We start from the raw sequence: 19,411 nt of genomic DNA on the forward strand, positions 1-19,411 counted from the left end.
AATGCTTACAATGGGATCCAAGCAGAAAAAGGCTCCAGCCATCTGTAACCAAGATGCCCTGAGCTAGGGCCGGCTCCAGCTTTTTTGCTGCCCCAAGTGGCGAAGGGAAAAAAAAAAAAAAAACCAAGCCTGGTTGAGCTGCCGCCGAAGTACCGCCAAAGAGGAAGAGAGGGACTGCAGGACCCGCCGCCGAATTGCTGCTGAAGACCCGGACGTGCCGCCCCTTTCTATTGGCCACCCCAGGCACCTGCTTCCTTCGCTGGTGCCTGGAGCCGGCCCTGCCCCCAGCCAATGCTCCCCTTTCTCCTCTTTGCCCCTATATCTTGCTGCGTTCTGTTGGTGGCAATCTTCATCTCCTAGACTCTTTGTGAGACACTGAGCCTTATTTGTCCCTGTATCCCTCCTCCTGCTGCTAGTTCACCCGGTTCCTGCCCATCCTCTCCCACCCTGCTCCTGTCCCCTCTCTCCCCAGCTCCAGCCTCACCTCTTGCCAATGTCCCGCCATCTCTGCTCCTTTCTTCCCCTCCTGCCCTTTGTCTTCCTTCTGCTTCTATCCTTCCTCATTCCTGCCCCTGTTCTCTCCTCCTAACTCCTGCTCCTACCCCCCCTCCCTTGAGCTCTCCTCTCACCTTATTCCTTGTCCCTTTGGATTACAGGCTTCCTGCTTCCTCCTCCTCCTCCATGCTGTCTGGGCACCAGCAGGGGGAGCACTGAAAGCCCAGGAGAGAAGGTTTTCCTCCTCTCAGTCCCAGTGCCCAGTACTACTGCAGTCCCGGCCAAATGGGACAAGAAACTGCAGAAAAAGTCTTGCTCAGCCCTAGCTGCCCTGGGGATTGTGCGTGCTCAGTACCAATGGAATCTTCAGAGAATTTGGCTGCTAAACTCTCACTAGTCTCTACAGAGCATACATGAACTGAGATTTTTGGGAGGGTAAAAACTTGGATAGTTTAGGGCAGATTTTCTGGGGATGACAAAAGGCACATCCTCGAAATTAGGGTGGGCACCCTGCCAAATTTCCAGATCCTGCTCCAAAACACAAAGGTGCAAGAGCTTCTCAGTGAAATGGCTGTACGATTTTTTTTTTTAACGTGGGGACAACAGTGTATTTTCCCCCAGCCTTGTTCTTGGAAAAGGCCGAACCATTTAACTGGAACTTCCCTCCAAAAAACCAGTCTCAGACAGATAGCCGGCATAGCAAATGTATTAGCAACTGAAAACAGAGTCTTGTCACGGAAAGTGTTGTCACGGAATGTGAACTACAGGCTTTGCTGCCTACAACAATACTTCTAGCACTTGCACAGCACCTGGGATATTCAAGGATCTGAAAAAATGCTTTATAAATAAAAACCAGTCTTCAGAAGATCCCTACCCATTTTACTGATAGGGAAAGTGAAAGACAGAGGAGTTGAAAGGATTTGCTAAAGGTACACAGTCAATGGCAGAGCCAAGAATAGACCACAGGAGTCTGAAATTCTTTTCAGTGCACTGCTCTAACCACTAGACTTGACCCCTGTTTGTTAGAGCTTTACACAGCCTCAGTTGTGCTGGAATGCCCCTCGCATATGGGCTTTAGTTATAAATAACCACAAATCTGGGAAATGAAGCTCCTAAGAGCGGCTGTTTTGGGCTATTATCGAAGACCTAATACTTTTTCAAGTGATAACTCACAACCTCTGAGCACAGCAGCACTTGACAAACTTATGCATCACGGAAGTTAAAGTACTGTTGCACCACATCCATAAATATTTACTTTATCTAATGCAGCCTTTTCAATTTACATACCTATGCACTTACGAGGGTGAAAAATGGCAGATCTGGGAAAACCCAGGAATTTTAAGATAGATTTTGCAAGTTTAGCAACAAGCTATGCTGGCAGCAGGCTCAGTCAGAGACCAGCTGAGCAGCAGTACAAAGAAGGTGGTCCCTTTCATCCAATCTGTCTTCACATACAACCCCTATAGGAAAATACCAGCTAGAAATAATTGCCACCGAGGTATTGTTTTGCAGCGTCTGGTTCAATTCGGTGTATGAAATGTTTACTTCTCTCTGCCACAATTGACTTCTCTCTGTCCCTATTGACTACCATTTCAGACAAGGAGTCAACTGAGTAGTAAATACACATCAAACAAATGCCAAGAATATATTTAAAAGGATCCTGCCTCAAGAGGTGGTTCAAATCTTAAGGATCACAAGATCTTCCAAAATGGTTGCATATTGTGCTTTGCTGCATTTCATGAGCAATACTGTCCTGGTGATGCTCACCCACAGAAAAATGGCATTCCAGGCATCCTGCTTCCTCCATCACACACCTACTCCACTGAGCGAGGAAACTATTACTCTGTCCAATTTCTTCAGCATGACACACATAATACTCTGACCCAAAAACTGATGAGAAACAAAGACATCTGAATAGTGTCAATATGCCTTTTGGATGACAGATTAAAGTAAGGTCCTGACTGCTTGGGAATTAGCCCTGATGTCCCAGCAGAAATTTAACTTAAGAAATTACCATTCTGGTTACCTAAATTCCCCTTTCAGTTGCACGACTCTGTTATTCTGTTCTGTACATTTAAATAGCTGCAACACTGTACTCCAGAGATTGCTGCATTTCTGAGAAAGAGCCCTGGCATTTCAGACCACTGAGTACTTTGGAATCCTCTGTAAATGTATTATGACTCTGCTTTGCAATATAATAAGCATTCCTATATCCCTCAAGGAATAAATGTGATTATGTCCATTGTATCTAACATTTCTCTATTGAAAAGTGTGTCTAATAGAATGCAATGGTAGAATTTCAAGCACTTTTCCACTGGGGAGTTTTTATACTATATGTTACACAATGTGGGATTATGCAGATGAAGGCAAAATTCATATTGAGTTCAATGGGGCCAGGATTTCACCCCAACAATATTTTCTTCAGGTTTGAAGGTTGAAAGTTATGTTCCCAAACTTTGGGAAAGTTCAATTCCAAAATTCTGCCCCAAAGCAGAACAGTAGCATTAAGCATTTTAGCAGTGGGTGCTGAAATGTACCCTGAAGGTCTGTTACATCCTAAAATGTGTCCCAAGGCCACCCTGTTCCTGTAGATGGGAGGTGTGGACAAAGCAGAGCCAGTGCAGTTTTTGCTGCTGGTGAATAAGCACTTCATTATCTATTGGTCAGAGATTAACAAAACCAAGCATTATGGCCTTGCGTCTATTTTTGATTTTAAAAAGTATGTAAATGTATTGTGTAAATTAGGCAAGGACTCTAGGCTTCTGGAAAGCTGTGAAGCCCAAATCAGTGTCACAAAATGTTTTAACAAGTACAGAAACAGAATAGGATGCACACTCCTGGATGCGCATAGCTCCACATGCACTGCTCCACTTGACTGCCTGGAGCAAATGTTTCACTTTAGAAAGAAAATTCATACCTGAATTTCTGGAACAATGGGGCCTTTCTCCGAACAGGAACTTGCAAATGCTGTCAGGGGGGACGGGGAGACCACGGGGTTGGGACGGGCAAAGTTGCTGAGATCACAGCTTGGAATCTCATTCTCTTCATGCCTCATGACTATGGTTTCCATTACAAAAAAGCGATCCCAGGGCAGCCAGAGCGTGTGTTCCTGAGTGATGAAGGGAGCCCGCTCAAAGTGTAAGATAATGGAAATCCCACCATTAGTGACGAGATCAAAGCTGTTTTTAAGAGAGAAAGCAGAAATAAAAATAAAACAAATGATACTTGGCATGTCTAGAGCCTTCCAAACAGGAACCTCACTGTGCAAATATTAAAGGATTAACCCTCACAAAACCCCCGTGAGCTAGAAGTATTATCACTCCTATTTTACAGATGGAAAAACTGAGGCACAATGAGGTTAAATGACTTGGACAAAGTCATACTGTAAGTAAGTGGCAAAGACAAGAATAGAACCCCTGGGTCTTGACATTCAGTCAAGAAATATAGTTATTAAAGCACACTATCTTCTTTTTAAAAGACAAAGTTTATGTTTGTGATTGTTTCCTGAGTTACTGGACCTCAAAGGTTTTATTTACTATTTCTAAAAACATGTTTACGATCCAATATCAGTCACAGATTGCATGGACTTGCACATTTAAATAAACTATCTGGAAAGCAGTTTCTCCTTCACTTACCTGCCCAGACTTCAGGTCTGGGTTATGTTTTCCCTGCAGCCACTGCTGATCTCACTAACATACTGTTTTATGTATTAGCGACAGCCTCACCCACTAGGGCAGGGAGAACATGAATCAACAAAGAAATCATTTTGGGACAGGTGAGTGGATGGAGAAGGAGCTGATTTTACAATAACTGGGTTTAAAATGTAATGGTCTGATTTTCAGAGGAGCTAGATGCCCACGGCTCCACGAAGGGGAGCTCAACATCTCTGAAAATCAGACCCTGCATGGATTTGGAATTTTTATCCCTAAATATGGACCCTGTGCTGTACAAACACAGAAAAAAAAAAGATGGTCCTTGCTCCAAAAAGCTCATAATCCAAACTGCCCTTGCTTTGCTTCTTTGTAATTTATAGCGAAGGCATGGAAGTGTTTCGGTTTGATTTTTTCCCTTGCTTGTTTTTTACATTAGAACTTCACATCTGAAACAGAAGATTTATGGAAGATTTATGAAATGTTGTAGAAGTAATGACACGATGACATCACAAGAGCTAAGAAAGTGAAAGTAGAGTAATTGAAATGGAAAGGGGTTTTAGTAAGACTTTAAAGCCATTGGGGTTTTTGTTTCTTTGTTTCAACATCTATTTAACTTCAATGCCTAAATAACATTTTGGATAAAGGAAGTCTTTGTTAGATAACACCCGTGCATCTTCAATTAAGGTGTTAGGCTCTGAGTTAAGATGATATTTAAGCATGTTCATAACTTTTAGCATGTGAATAAACCCACTGATTTCAATAGTACTACTCAAATGTTTTGAGGTAAGCACATGATTAAGTACCATCCTGAATACCTTAAGGGCTTGTCTACGCTACTGCTTAAATCACTGTAACTTATGTTGCTCAGGGGTGTGAACCCCCCCGCAAGTGACATAAGTTACATCGACTTAAAGCGGTGTCTACACTGTGCTATGTTGGCGGAAGACACTCTTCCACCAACACTGCTTCTGCCTCTCATTGAGGTGTAGTAATTGCATCGATGGGAGACAGCGCATCTTCACTAGGCATGCTACATCAGCACAGATGCATCGGTGCAGCTGTGCCGATGTAGCACGGCCGTGAAGACAAGCCCTAAAGTGCCCTGAGACCCCCAATAAATCCTCAGGCAAAACCAAGAAAGTCCAGATTTGGTGCAGGTGATATTTCTAAAGAGAGAGAGAGAAAAAAAAAAAAAGCAGGAAACCCCCTTTTTTTAATTAATTAAAAAACTTTCCAACCTTCTTCACAGATCACAGAGAAGCAAAAAAGAGCTCAGTGACATTTTAAAAAAAACTCTTAGCAGGTCACCGTAACAATTCGTTTTTCCATCCACGATCATCATTTGGATGGCTCTTAAACGCTGCTTAGTGAATGTAGTTATGAAAAAAAAAGGTTTCAGAGGAACAGCCGTGTTAGTCTGTATTCGCAAAAAGAAAAGGAGTACTTGTGGCACCTTAGAGACTAACCAATTTATTTGAGCATGAACTTTCGTGAGCTACAGCTCACTTCATCAGACTTCATCAGATGAAGTGAGCTGTAGCTCACGAAAGTTCATGCTCAAATAAATTGGTTAGTCTCTAAGGTGCCACAAGTACTCCTTTTCTTTTTATGAAAAAAAAAGTTATTCAAGTCCACAGGGCATGGGGAGAGCATTTTAAAACCTCCAGACTTGTAAGGGGTTTATTCTGTACCTCAAGTGGGGGCAGACCTATGTAACTTGGCTTTTAAAAGCCTAATGGGTAACTCATGCCCTGGCTTGCCAGCTAGATGAGCAGCCTTTGTGCTTTGATGAGGACATTTTTAACAGTCAATTAGCATTTGGCAAGCCCTGCTACTAGAAGGGAAAAGCTCACTTCACACAAGGCTGAGCACTAAAGAGGGCGAAAGAAGGAAGGGATAAATGTAAAAAAAATGATGTTCAACAACGGTTGGAAAACTAGGAATGGTTTATTTATAGAAACGCCTCTGCTTCTGTCATTGGTGAGTGGAGCTGCTAGGAGCCCTGGGCTCTAATGAGCTTTGGTCAGGCATGTTAGCCTGCAGGGAAAAAAAGCTTGCTTCTCCTGTGGACATGAAACCCAAGCCAGAAGGGAAGGCATCGATCTAATGTCAGACTCAAGCAGCTGTGAAAACACAGAGGCTTGCATTGTACGGCAAGAGACACAGTCACTCATCAGCTACTGTTTCTTGAGTTACGTGGCTTAGCCTTGAAGGGTATGAATATAGAGCATTTTGGAGCCTGTGGCAGCAAACCTCTCAGCTTGGGATGATAGAGTTGGGTAGCGGGGCTCGCACTAGTGTTTTAAAAATAGCTGTGTAGACAGCGATTTTAAGTTGCAGCTCAGGCTCTGATGCTTGGGAAGGGAGGCGGGCTGGAAGGCTTGCTCCCACAGGCTCCAAAATGCTATGTAGACATACCCCAAGTTGCCTAGATTTAAAAAAAAAACCCCACAGCAGTGAAATAAAAATTAGTATAATCAAAATTCTCTTCAGGATGAGAGCCCTAAATAACGCTTTCAGGTGGGCTGCTGATCTCAGGGATGGGGGGGTGCGACACAGAGGCTCCCTGGCAAAGTGTCCCCTGATCTTTGCAAACAAGTCTCACCTCAGACCCGACAAACTCACTGCACCTAGCACATGCTTTGTGGGATACTTATCCATAAAGAGAAAAGGAGTACTTGTGGCACCTTAGAGACTAACCAATTTATTTGAGCATAAGCTTTCGTGAGCTACAGCTCACTTCATCGGATGCATACTGTATGCATACAGTATGCATCCGATGATCACGAAAGCTTATGCTCAAATAAATTGGTTAGTCTCTAAGGTGCCACAAGTACTCCTTTTCTTTTTGCGAATACAGACTAACATGGCTGTTACTCTGAAACTTATCCATAAAGAGCAGCATGTACGGTATCTACAGAACACTTGTAACTGGTCAAAATGCATAATCATTGTGAAATGTATGTGCAGGTGAATTTAAAGCACAATGTAATTATGCTGAAAGTATACTTTATGGACTTGGAGTAGAAGTTAATCATCAGGGGACAAAATATCTCAGCGATGGCCCATCCTAGCAGGAGGGAGTTGTTACCCCGCCTTGGTTAGCCAGCGATGTAATGCAAGGCTCAATTGTCTAGCCTTGCTCCACCCCAAGCCTTTCAATGGAAAACCATCAGAGACAACTGCAAACAATTAAAACCACTTGCAAATAAAAAAGGAACATTACAACAGCCAGAGAATCCCACCAAGCCACAGGACCTCCTTTTCGACCTCCTCCTAGCACTGGCCAAAATGGCTATCTACAACACCAGGGAGAGGAGGTTGGCTGATGGGGTTTCCTGCGACTGCGGGGCCTATTTCCGATCCTCCGTCTGCTCACGCATCTGGGCAGAGTTCCTCTGGGCAGCGTCCGCTGGCTCCCTTGACACCTTCGAGGAGGAGAGAGTGCTGTCCAGGGTTCTCTGCTCGGTGTCCCCAACAGGTTCCCTTCGTTTAGCCCTGTGACCTCACTCCTGTCTCTGTTATATCTTTAGTTGTCCCCAGTAATTAATTGACATCCTGGACTTTGTGGATCCTCCCCTTAGGCTGCGGGAGGTCCCTTAGCAGTGGGCTTCTGCCCTCCCACTTCCAGGATCCCAGCAGGACCAGACTCCTACACCCAACCGGTCTGGGTTTGTCACAATATATGTACACACACACAAAACAATAAAATATTATCTACATGGTTGTCAATTGAAATTTTTTCCCTGTTGACCTTATCTGGATGTACTGTACACCAGTCACAAGCTCATGACCTGTAGCTATTAACAGTGGCTTTGGTTTTTCAAAGCTGTCAACTTCTGACCATCTGGATACTTGACAGTTCATGCATGTTTCATACTGGAAAGGCAACTTAAAAAAAAAAAGACAAAAGACTGTTTCAGTATAGCACAGAGTGGAGAAAGGCACTCTGTATCCTTTCACCTTGGGGAGCAGAAATGTTCCCATGAAAAATTGGTTCCTGGTTCCTATGAAGCCAGCCAGCTCTGCAACAGACTGAACTTTTTTTTTTTTGGGGGGGGGGGGGCACCTCTTGCTAGAGGCAGAGGATAACAAGGTGACTCACAGTCCTGGGTGCCCCGAGAACTGTCACAATGGGTTTTCTTCCATTTGCAAAAAGTCATATTACCTACGTGGACTTATTGTTTTGGTTATCTTAGAAAGACACCCAAGGGACAGTCCAGTCCAGGATGTCCTCTATTTATCCCCAGAACAGGCTCAGCAGAGACAGCTGCAGTGCACTATGATCATCCAACACATTTCACAAACATCTATAAGATGGTCACAATTGCTTGTCACTACCCACTACCAGTGTGATCCAGCAATCTAGTGGTGAAAAGATTTATTTTAAAATATATTTTATAATCCATTACCAGGTCCTGAGCCCTCCAGTCCTTCTGTGTCACAGAAAAGTCAGATATACAATAGTACATTCTGACAAGAGTTGGTTTATCCTTATGCCTTGGGATCTGAAAGTTTCATGATAAATAGTTTGAGAACACATATGGGCCTTTAATTTGGTCTCATTTTCTGGGGTTATTTAATGCAGCCTAAACTTGGATGAAATCCTGGATCCATTGAAAACAATGAGAGCTTTGCCACTGACTTCAGTGGGGACAGGATTTCACCCCTGGAGTCTACAGTTGACTGGTGTGACAACAGGATGAAACCCACTTCTAGTAAACCAGAATATAGTGAAACTATTTACAGTGAAGTAGAATTCAAGTCCTAATTTGTTACAGTTCATTGCAATTTGAAAATTGGAATTCCAGTTATAATGAAATTCATTTTAGGCCTTGTCTATACAAGAAAGTTGCACTGATTTAATTAGATCAGTTTAGAAACCAATTTAGTTGAATAGGCCCAATTCCCTTGTGTGAACCTTCTTATTCTGAGACCACAAGGGGGTTGCAGTGATTTAACGAAATTGGATTCTAAACTGATTCAGTCAAATTGGCCCAAATTGCTTGTGTAGACAATGTCTCAGGCTAAAATTGTTCTGTTGAAAAGATTATTAGAAGAGGGTCCTGCTGTTGTAACATATTGAAGTACAGAACAGCAATTGTAATAGCAATAATGCTTTCCATTTGGAAAGCACGTCACATGTAGTATTTCATCCACAAACACCCCAGCGAGGCAGGAAGAAAGCGTTACCTTCATTTTACAGGCAGGTTAACCGTGGCATAGGAAGATTAAGGGATGTGTCTAAAAGCTACACACTAGATCAGCAGCAGAGCTGTGACTAAAGCTCAGGATTTCTTGACTCCCACCTTGCACTCCCACCTTTAGACTCTGGTACCTCCAATATTTCAAGTGATTTTATAAATAGCTCTCATATCATATCAGTGAATAATTAACTAATTTTTGGTTCTTTAAAGGAAGAATGCTTTCATCTACTCATACATTACCTCCCTCCAGTGCCCGCAGATGTAGTGTTGTGCCTGATCATGCAAGAAAATAGATGAGTGCATGTCAAAGACAATATTTTGGGGCCAATTATAGTCTCATTCTCATGTTTCAAGATCCTCAACAATGTAATCAGACTATTTGTTGAATATCATGTCCTGAAATGTTGTTAGCACAAAGCACCAGACCTGAATGACAGCACCACATAAGCAGAACATAATGAGGGGAAATCATAAGGAAGTATGCCTGACTGCAAGAGCTGTCTAACTCCACTCGTTCTGGGACTGGGGGGCTCCAGCAGTTACTGATAGGAATGCTGGCCTGGTCCTGGGACTTATTTTGATTATATACTCTATGTTCAGGCACTGCTGATCGCCGCCTTTCTATTACTTTAACTGAATCTAGTACTTGTGATCGGTGCTGGATTTACAGCCCTTGGCAGTGAGCTCCTGGGAGCAGTTCTATCCGATGCCAGCTGGCAAGGTTTCCCTAGGGAACATTAGCTAACTGGAAATTGGTGGAGCACACTGGCACATTGGCCGCACCTCTCCCTGCCCCGCTACACTGAGGGTGGGAAGGATGTGGTGTAAGAGCCAGTAAGTCTAGCTTAACACGAGCTGAGAACTCCCCTCCAACAGGGCCATTCTCTGCTGGTGAGTAAGATGCCGGAGTGGTGCAAAGGGTCTAGATGGCGGCAGAGAGTGTGGTTGTGAGTGAACACAGGATTGAAGCGCTGTTTCACCTATCCTTCCTAGGGGTAGTCCCTGTAGAAAATTATTGAAGCACAGCCTGGCGTAGTATGGAAGAAGCTTGCTCCGCTGTGCTGCCCGTACTGTACCTGCTCTGTAGGGGGTAGAAGTGATGCCTGTCCAGGCCCTGTGCAATGCTAGGCTCATTATTTGCTTATAAGCCCCCATGATGGATCAGGGCTGCATAGCATTAACACACTGCACAAATACAGAACAAAGGGATGGGCCCTGCCCTAAAGAGCTTAAAGTCACGCATCTGAAGAAGTGGGTTTTTTACCCACAAAAGCTTATGCCCAAATAAATCTGTTAGTCTTTAAGGTGCCACCCGACTCCTTGTTGTTTTTATAGTCTAAGTGGAAGACTATAGACAGTAGACAGCAGGTGGAGACCAACAGACAGAGCACAAGGAAGTAATGAGCTGATGCTGGTCAGCATGAAAAACAGGGAGTTCCAGCACATCAGCTGTCTACCTATGGTCAAGTTTTTTGTAGGCATTATTATTTTTACTTGGGTCGGCTTTGTGTCAGCCCTTTACACTGCAGTGCATTTGACCGCTAGGGCCCGATTCTGATCTCACTTGCCAATCAGGAGGTTATGAGGCAGGTATATGGCTCCACTACAGCGGCTACCGTGCCACAGCTGGGCTGCTACACCTGTGTGCTGCTGTCATGCTGTTGTGCAGATGCTTCCTGAATCAACGGAAGTGGTTTTTCCACCCATCCGAGAGGCGGCAGCTTGGTTGCTGGAATTCTTCTCTCGACCTCACTATGTCCACGGTGGGGTTACGTGGACATCACTAAGTTGCACAGGGCATGACATTGTTCACAGTCCTGAGCGATGTAGCTAGGCTGCCCTAAATTTTAGGTGTAGACCAAGCCTGAGATTAATGGAGTTACATTACAGTGTAAATGTGAGAGATTCTGTATCTTTCTCAATAGTCTCTAAACCACAAGACTCGTGAAAGTACCAGCTTCTCTTGTAAGTTATGCTCATTTAACTGAGATAATCCATTTTCCATGGAAACGTACCTATTACTCAGATTCTACTGTTGTATTTTCCAGTAGATGGAACATTCATGAGAACACATCTTGAAAAGTTTCAGTGGTTCAGCAGGCACCAAGTCCCAGGGGAACAAGTCAAGACTACATAACACACACTATCTCTAGCAAGTGTTCATCTCCTTGATTATCACCCCACTGGCTATTCTAGCCAGGTCAATCCAAATCCTTAATGTTAGTGTCAGACTGGAGAGCTGTTAAAATCAGCAAAGCTAGGTCATCCTCGCCAAAGTGCTCGTGTTAATCACCATTAGCTAGAATATGTGCAGCTCCATCAGTCAGAAACTTACTCCTTATATTTAGCTTTTGTCTTTAAAAGAGAGCCAGTTAGTACTGAGAGACAAAAGACTGCCCAATTCAGTGATTTTGTTGCGGTTCAGTGGAACTGTTCAAATTTTAACCACTTGCCTCTAGCAATACTGTATCTTACAGGTTTAATTATTTTTGCCCAATAATGTCTATATAAAGCAATGAAGAATATGCAGTTTGGGGCAGGAACCATAATTTCTTTATATGCATGGGCAACACCTAGCACAACTGAGCCCCAGTGCTTCTATGCACTTCTGTAATAATATCAGTATCAATATTAACAATAACACTAGTGTCTTCAGGCTGCCCCAGACGTGACTGTGTCTTTGCTAGGAGAGTCTCTCTCCAGTGCTGGCTGCCCTATTTGCAGCTCTGGGTACTTACATATTGTAAAATGTATAGCAGAAACCATACCTGCCATCTTGCCTGCTGATTGTGTATCCAAAAAGAGGATTGTTGGCAAAACTGATGTTCACTCCAACTAGAGGGGTTCCATCTGATGTTATCACCTGACCTCGAATCACACACGCATGGCTGCATGAAGGAAAGAAATGATAGGAAATGGTGAATCATGTCAAAGATGCGGGAGTGATCCCCGACTTACCCTGCTGTGAATGCCTGCACACAGGGATACCTAATACAATAAGCAATAAAATTCAGTAGGCCAAATCATGCCCCCAGATGGAGGCACATAACTCTTGCTGACTTGGGTGTTGTGCACACACATCTGAGGGCAGAATTTGGCTTCACCTTTTTTCTACTCTTGTAATATTCAACCACTGGCAAATATACTGTTCTCTGCTATCTTCTCCTGTAGGGCACACGATATACTGACATGGCTGTAGCACACTCAGCTTCATATATACTTGACAGTACTGGTCTGATTAAGGACAAAACATGTTTTAGAACAGAGGAGGATGGAAATGTACTAAATACTGCATGGGCAGGTTTATGGCAATTAAGTCCTCTGATGATCAAAGAGATGTGCTGGCCTTGATGAGTCAGGTCTTCCATAGTCCATAAGGAAGTGTTACTGCTTTGGAGAAAAAACGATGACAAATTTGCAAGGATCAGATGAATTCCCTACAGAATGTTTCAGCAATTGAGCATGCAAAAACAGAACTGCCGATTGTTTGTAGATTACACCTACTCCATTCTACTCTGCACTTTTATGACACCTTTCCCCCAAGGATCTCTAAGTGCTTTACAACACCGATTAATTCTGTGAGGTTCGTATTTTACAGATAGGAAACATGAATTCTGTTGGTTTTCAGTTACTCAGGATCGCTCAGCAAATCTATGTCAAAGCCGAAGATAGAACACATAAGTCTCTATTCCAAAGTCTCTGTTCAAAGCCCTAGATTGTACATCTTACCATACAGCTATGCAAGGAGCTTCCAAAAAAGACAACAATCTTGTGTATCTGATAGTGTCTGATCTCAGTGTCTATCTCAAGGTACTTATTTTTCTGAGTGATAACAATAAATTGTGGTATCTTTGTGCTGGCATAATATGACGTGTTATTTTTGCAGGCAATGTCATGCTAGCCAGCAGAGACTGGAAGCCAATGTTCCTACTGCTTTAGGCCCAGATCCCCTGCTGGTGTAAATCACCAGAGCTCAATTTATAATCTGTCATAAGAGAATTCAATGGAGCCACACGGATTTACAGTTGCTGAAGATCTGGCCCTCAATGCGTAGAAAAGCACTTACACAATCTCTTATTACCATGGAAAACCACAGAGTCCACAAGTTATTGCCTAAGGGGTGCATCAACAAGGCAAAGATTGTATGGCACAGCGAGAACCAATATGTGTATCAAATAAGGATTTCACTGGATATTTATTCCACGACACAGAAGATAGACTTTTTAGTTGTCATGCCATCCAGTTATAGCAGAACTCTCCACTGATTAAAGTAGGGATTTTTGTGTATATGCTGATGGAAGGGTATGGCTCAAAACTTGGCATTTAGGTACACAGAAACAAAAGCTTCTGAAGGTTCAGTTCTAGTATCTACTCACTTGATTCCTATGTCCCCTTTGGTCAGTCCCAGAAAAAACAGGATAAAATGCACCTGATTTTCTATTTCACTGATATTAGTTTTACTCTGGTGTATATCCAATGACTTCAACAGAATTACTCCTGATTCACACAGATGTGGAAGGAAAAGCAGTCCCATCAGTAAGACAATAATAATTTCTGTATTCCTTTGCACCTTCCATCCAAGGATCAAAAAGCACTGTATTAACAATTCAGCTCTGTGACATCCGAGGACACTGGGTAAATGACCATCACTGTTTGACAGATGGGGAAACAAAGACACAGAGGACCACATTCACCCTATTGTAACCCCGCTGAAGTTGACAGAACACCACGAGGAAAGTATTTGGCTCAAAGTAGTAACGTTTGTGGACAGCCAGAGGCAGTACCCATAACTTCCATTCTGAGGCCTCTACATTACCCACAAGACCATTCTTCTCATCTTCTTCAGTGAGAGCTGAAGGAGAGTCTGGAATGGTCACCAAGTCCTTGAGCCTTCTGATCATCCTTACATTTTTGTGGAAGGATAAGCATTACTGTGGACTCCTCTTCCGAAGCCCAAGAAATTCTTGCTATTGGGAACAATGGACTCGGCAGGCTGAATTACCATTACCTATTCAAACCAACACCAAAAGCATTACTGATGACTGCTTGCTCATTTTAAAGTGGTTAAGCAGAAATACAAATAAAGCACATTTTCATGAGATAATGGAGAAGGGTTGCTACCTTCTTCCACTGCCTCCCCACAAACTACAAGCAAAGAGGAAACAAAGAGACTAAATGTTGTAGATGCCTTAACTGGTGCCCTAGACAAAAAACTAACAATTATGATGGTAGCTCTCCCAGAGTCTAAGCAGATGAAAGCCTATGAGTAAAGTCAGCCAACACACTGGACTAGATCCTCAGCTGGTGTAAACAGAGCTTTGCTGCTTTGCACCAGCTGAGGATCTGGACCATAGCTTTCATGAGTTCATGGGCACTTAGGTCTGCAGGGATAAAGAACAGCCACACAGTTACAGGCACAATAAAAATATGCAAAAGAACTCACTCTAACGGGGAAACTCTAACAAACACATCTGCACTTCTAGCTTCCATCGAATGATGTCCCCCCCAACAACTCTTCAAATTGTCACGCTCAGCTTCTTTGCTCCATCTCCATTTATTTACTTACCGATTTGGATGAAGACAGCCCATCTTAGGAGACAAGTAACTCTCAGGAAAGCCTATCTGGCCCCCAGGAATCCCCTTGAGGGCTATAACAAGTCCTTTACTCCCAGAGGGTAGTCCTTCCCAGATTATAGTCACAAAAAGAAGCTGGGGCAGTGTGTACAAATATCTGAACTTAATTGAAGTGGGATGGGGATGAGAAAGATACTGAATCCCAGACTTTGCCTGATCAGATCCTCAAATTTTCTACTTTCCCAGCTGATAAAATTTGCCCCATTTGGGAAAAACAATTAACACTGTGCTTTGTAAGCAGCTGGCCTCTCCAGTGTCATCGTGTCCTTTCTGGAGGCGAAACTGACTACCCACAATGCACTCAGCCCCCCCAGGAACCTGGTTAATGCTAATTTAGTCAGCCATTTCCTTCAGAAGACCTTGGTCTAAATGCAATTACGGTGCAAACACGTTAAGTGGTACCACAAAGACTCTCAGCCCTGCTTGGAAGGTCTCCCAATATATTTACATAAAATTATCTCTCATGTTAATAGGGAAGATTTATTCCATCAGTCTAGTTTGGCCAGCACTGAAGATGTTTTCTGCAGTTGAGCAAAACTGAATGTCTCTTTGCTGTAGCCTTGTCTTTCCAATGAATTATTAACATACTTCATCTACTGGCTGAACTATATTTTTTCAAGACTGCATTTACATGTGGCTGTGCAGATCCCTTGTTTTACAATAACCAGTTCTCCAGTCTGTTTTTTTAATTAGCCTTTCCCAACCCCTCTGGTCTTTTATTTTTCTATAGAGGTTTCCCTATAATTAGGGAACACTAAATCATTGCTGAATTGCTACCATGTGGCTTGCTAGATGGCGAGTCTGAGACAAAGTAATTTTAGACCATTGCTTTGTGAAGTAATTTGTAATCACTAGAAGATTAAGTTAATGTCCACCTGTCCCCCTGGGAATGATCTAGGGCCCAGTGCCATCAAAAGTAGAGACACATTCACTCTTCCCTTCCACAGGTATAGAGAAAGTCCTGTTTTCTTTAGTAAGACCTGTGTTTACATGCGGGGGAGGAAAAAAATCCAAGTATGCCAACAGTTATAAAATACTAGAAATCAAAGGAAAAATCCCAAGTAGGTCATTTAATCCATCTTCATGCCAGGAAAGATTGCTCCCTACAGTGTGTTTCCTAGCTCTTTGGTTTAATGTTAAACATCTCAGGCAGTGGGCTTTCCAAAGCATTATTATTAATAATTATTTGTTTAGTGCTGGGAACATGCTTGGCATTGTACAGTAGACAAAATAAAGGCATTCCTTTTCCTGAAGGACTTCCCTTGGGAAATTATCCCATAGTCTAACATGGTCTAATCTGATGCTTGTTGAAATTGATGGAAATACTCTCACTGATTTAAAAAAGGCATTGGATGAGGCTCATATATTTCACCGTTAGGAATTATTTTCTGGTGTTCGTGCTAATTTTTCCATTTCTTAGTGTTACGCCATTACTCCTACTCATGACCCATTGTATCACAACCCTAGCTCCTTTTTTCTTGGAAGCTGAAAGGCTTCAAATACATTTGGATGATTCACATGTTCTCCACACCCCCTTAGTCATTCTTTGGCCATGTTATTTGTATTAAATATTTTTAATCTCCACTCAGAATTCCCCACGTCCCTATATTTGTTATTGTTACTTTTCTATAAGTTACTTCCAACTTTGTTTGACATCTTTTTGGTACCGAGGTGCCCAGAACTGAACATTCTGTTCCAGATGGGGCTTCATCAGAGCTCCACAAAGTGAATCGAGAGGAAGGATATTTCTGTTGTTAAAGCCCTCATGTCAAAATCAGGAGATTTAGCTTCTATTCCTGGTTCTGCCACAGACTTCCAGTGTGACCTTGGGCAAGTCACATAGTCTCTCTGTGCCTCAGCTACCTATCTGTAAAATGGGAATAATAGCACTGCTCTATCTTACCGGGACATTGTGAGGATAAATGGAGTAATGTTCTATTGTCTTGGACATAGGTGCTTATACCGCTATGGTATTGTGGTACTGGTTTGTGATGTGCTCAGATACCCTGGTGATGAGCGCCAGAGAAAAATCCTACTAGTAAAGCAAGTTATTACAGATGTGGTCTTAGGTCACTTGCTTCTATCGTCCTTTTGCTCATTTATAGCGCAGGATGCAGTATAACGTACAGTCCCACTCTGCCCCGGAAGCTAGTGCCAATGACAGTGCCAACCTAGCGCAGTTCCTGGACCCTTGTCTCCCAGCTACGAGGGAGAAGACTCCTTACACTCTCTTCCTGCACAGGGTGAGCCACAACCTGGCTCCTCCTGTTTAGTTTAGCAGTGGGGAAAGTCGACAGCTGACAACTACTTAACAAACCTCTGGATGTCGCTTGAATCATGAAGTTTGGTAAGAAAATGGAAATGGAAGGGTTCTTGAGACGTTAAACAAGAAAGACTTAAAAAAAACCCAAGGAAAATTAAAATTAAAAAGTAGCCATCCAGAAAGGCTCCCACACAGCTATGTATAACACAAGTGAGTTCCTGAAAGAGTTTGGCATATGTCAGACAGCTGGGATTCAAAACAAATTAATTAGGCTAGGCAGAGAACCTTGCCAATAAACGGAGCACCAGAATGCCAGTGTCAGGCTGAGGACCACCTAAACATGTTGATATCCGATCAACTGTGCATTCAGAGATTTGCTGAAGTGGCACTGACAGACAGAGTCTGCGACAGCTTCTGCAGCTCCACTTCCTGAGGAGCTGATGGAGTGGGAGACACCGGCGAAAAGGAATGTCAGGCAAAAAACAAAAACGACCCAACTCAGCAAAGGGAAGTCAAATCTAGTCTGTCTGCAGGATCTAAACTCGACTGGTTCTCTTTTTTTAGCCTATGCCTCTAGGCTAGCTGTACATGCCCCATCACTTGAGCGTCAGGAAAGCGTGTTGTTCTTTTATGGGTTTGTTTTTTAATTGTTAATATTTTGCAGAAATGCTCTACATTTTGTCACTCATTCTTCAAAAATATACAGTCCCAAATAATGCAGGCAATTAATCAAAATGTTATATTCAAAGCCCATTACTTAAACTGGTTAAGGAAAACTGGAGAAAAAACCAACAGTATAATGCTGGCATAGTTTTAGGAAAACAGATAATGAAGCTGGTATCTGAGGCATCTCCATAAAGCTTTTATTCACCAAGATGTACAATAACAGCTCTAGATTCACAGTGTACCCTATTTGGGTTTTTACACCAAGCCCATCACCATGGTATCTGAGCATCTCTCTACCTTGTTTTTTATAGAATCAGAAATGTACGGCTGGAAGGGACGGTGAGAGGCCATATAATCAGGCCCCCTGTGCTGAGGGAGGACCAAATAATCTTAGACTACTCCTCACAGGTATCTGTCTAACCTGTTCTTAGAAACCTCCAATGGGATTCCACAACCTCCCTTGGAAGCCTATTCCAGAGCTTAACTACCCTTATAGTTGGAACAATTTTCCTATTATCTAACCTAATCTTCCTTGCTGAAGATTAGGCCAGTTACTTCAGTCCCACCTTCTTGTCCTACCCACAGATCAGGTGAATTACTTCTTGTCCTACCATCAGAGGAGTACTCCTGCTGAGGTATCACCAGTGACAAGTAGAGCAGGACAATTACCTCCCTTGCCTTACATACGACACTCCTGTTGATATGCCCCAGAGTGATGATAGCCGTTTCTGCAACTGCATCACTTTGCGGACTCATATTCAATTTGTGATCCTTCAAATCCTGTACAGCAGTACTACCACTTAACCAGTTACTTCCAATTTTGTAGTTATGCGTTAGATTTTTCCTTTCCAAGTGAAGTACTTTGCACTTACCTTTACTGAATTTCATCTTGTTGATTTCAGACCAATTCTCCAATTTATCAAGGTCATTCTGAATTCTAATTCTGTCCTTCACGCAGCTGGGTGTCATCCACAAATGTTATAAGCATACTCTCCACTTCATTATCCAAGTCATGAATCAAAATATTGAATACTGTTGGTCCCAGGACAGACCCCTGCAGGACTCCACTAATTACATCCCCTCTTTGACTATGAAATATTGATAACTATTCTTGGAGTACAGACTTTCAACTAGTTTTGCATCCACTTTATAATAATTTAATCTAGACCACATTTCCCTAGTTTGCTTATAAGCATGTCATGTGGGACTATGTGTCAAAAGCCTTCCTAAAATCAAGATATATGACATATACAGCTTCCCCGCATGCACTAGGCCAGTAACCCTGTCAAAGAAGGAAATTAGGTTGGTTTGGCATGATCTGTTCTTGACAAATCCATGATAGCTATTACTTGTCACCCTCTTATCCTCCAGGTGCTTATAAATTGATTGTTTAATAATTTGTTCCAGTATCTTTCCAGGTATCAAAGTTAGGCTGACTGGTTTATAATTTTCCAGGTCCTCTTTGCTTCCCTCTTTTAAAGATAGTACATGTC

General features: G+C 42.7%; 1 protein-coding gene across 14 annotated transcripts in view; it reads right to left on the reverse strand.

The window, feature by feature from the left end:
* TENM4 (teneurin transmembrane protein 4) overlaps positions 1-19,411 on the reverse strand; it is a 2,292,082-nt gene that overhangs the window by 88,836 nt on the left and 2,183,835 nt on the right. For all 14 annotated transcript variants that reach the window (XM_075126359.1, XM_075126347.1, XM_048840453.2 and 11 more), the window contains 2 exons: positions 12,124-12,243; positions 3,413-3,674 (listed from right to left, as the gene is read on the reverse strand). In XM_075126359.1, coding sequence (XP_074982460.1) covers positions 3,413-3,674; positions 12,124-12,243 — 382 coding nt within the window. The remainder of the gene's footprint in view (positions 1-3,412; positions 3,675-12,123; positions 12,244-19,411) is intronic.

Source organism: Caretta caretta, chromosome 1 (genome assembly GCF_965140235.1).
Source record: "Caretta caretta isolate rCarCar2 chromosome 1, rCarCar1.hap1, whole genome shotgun sequence".
NCBI lineage: Eukaryota > Metazoa > Chordata > Testudines > Cheloniidae > Caretta > Caretta caretta.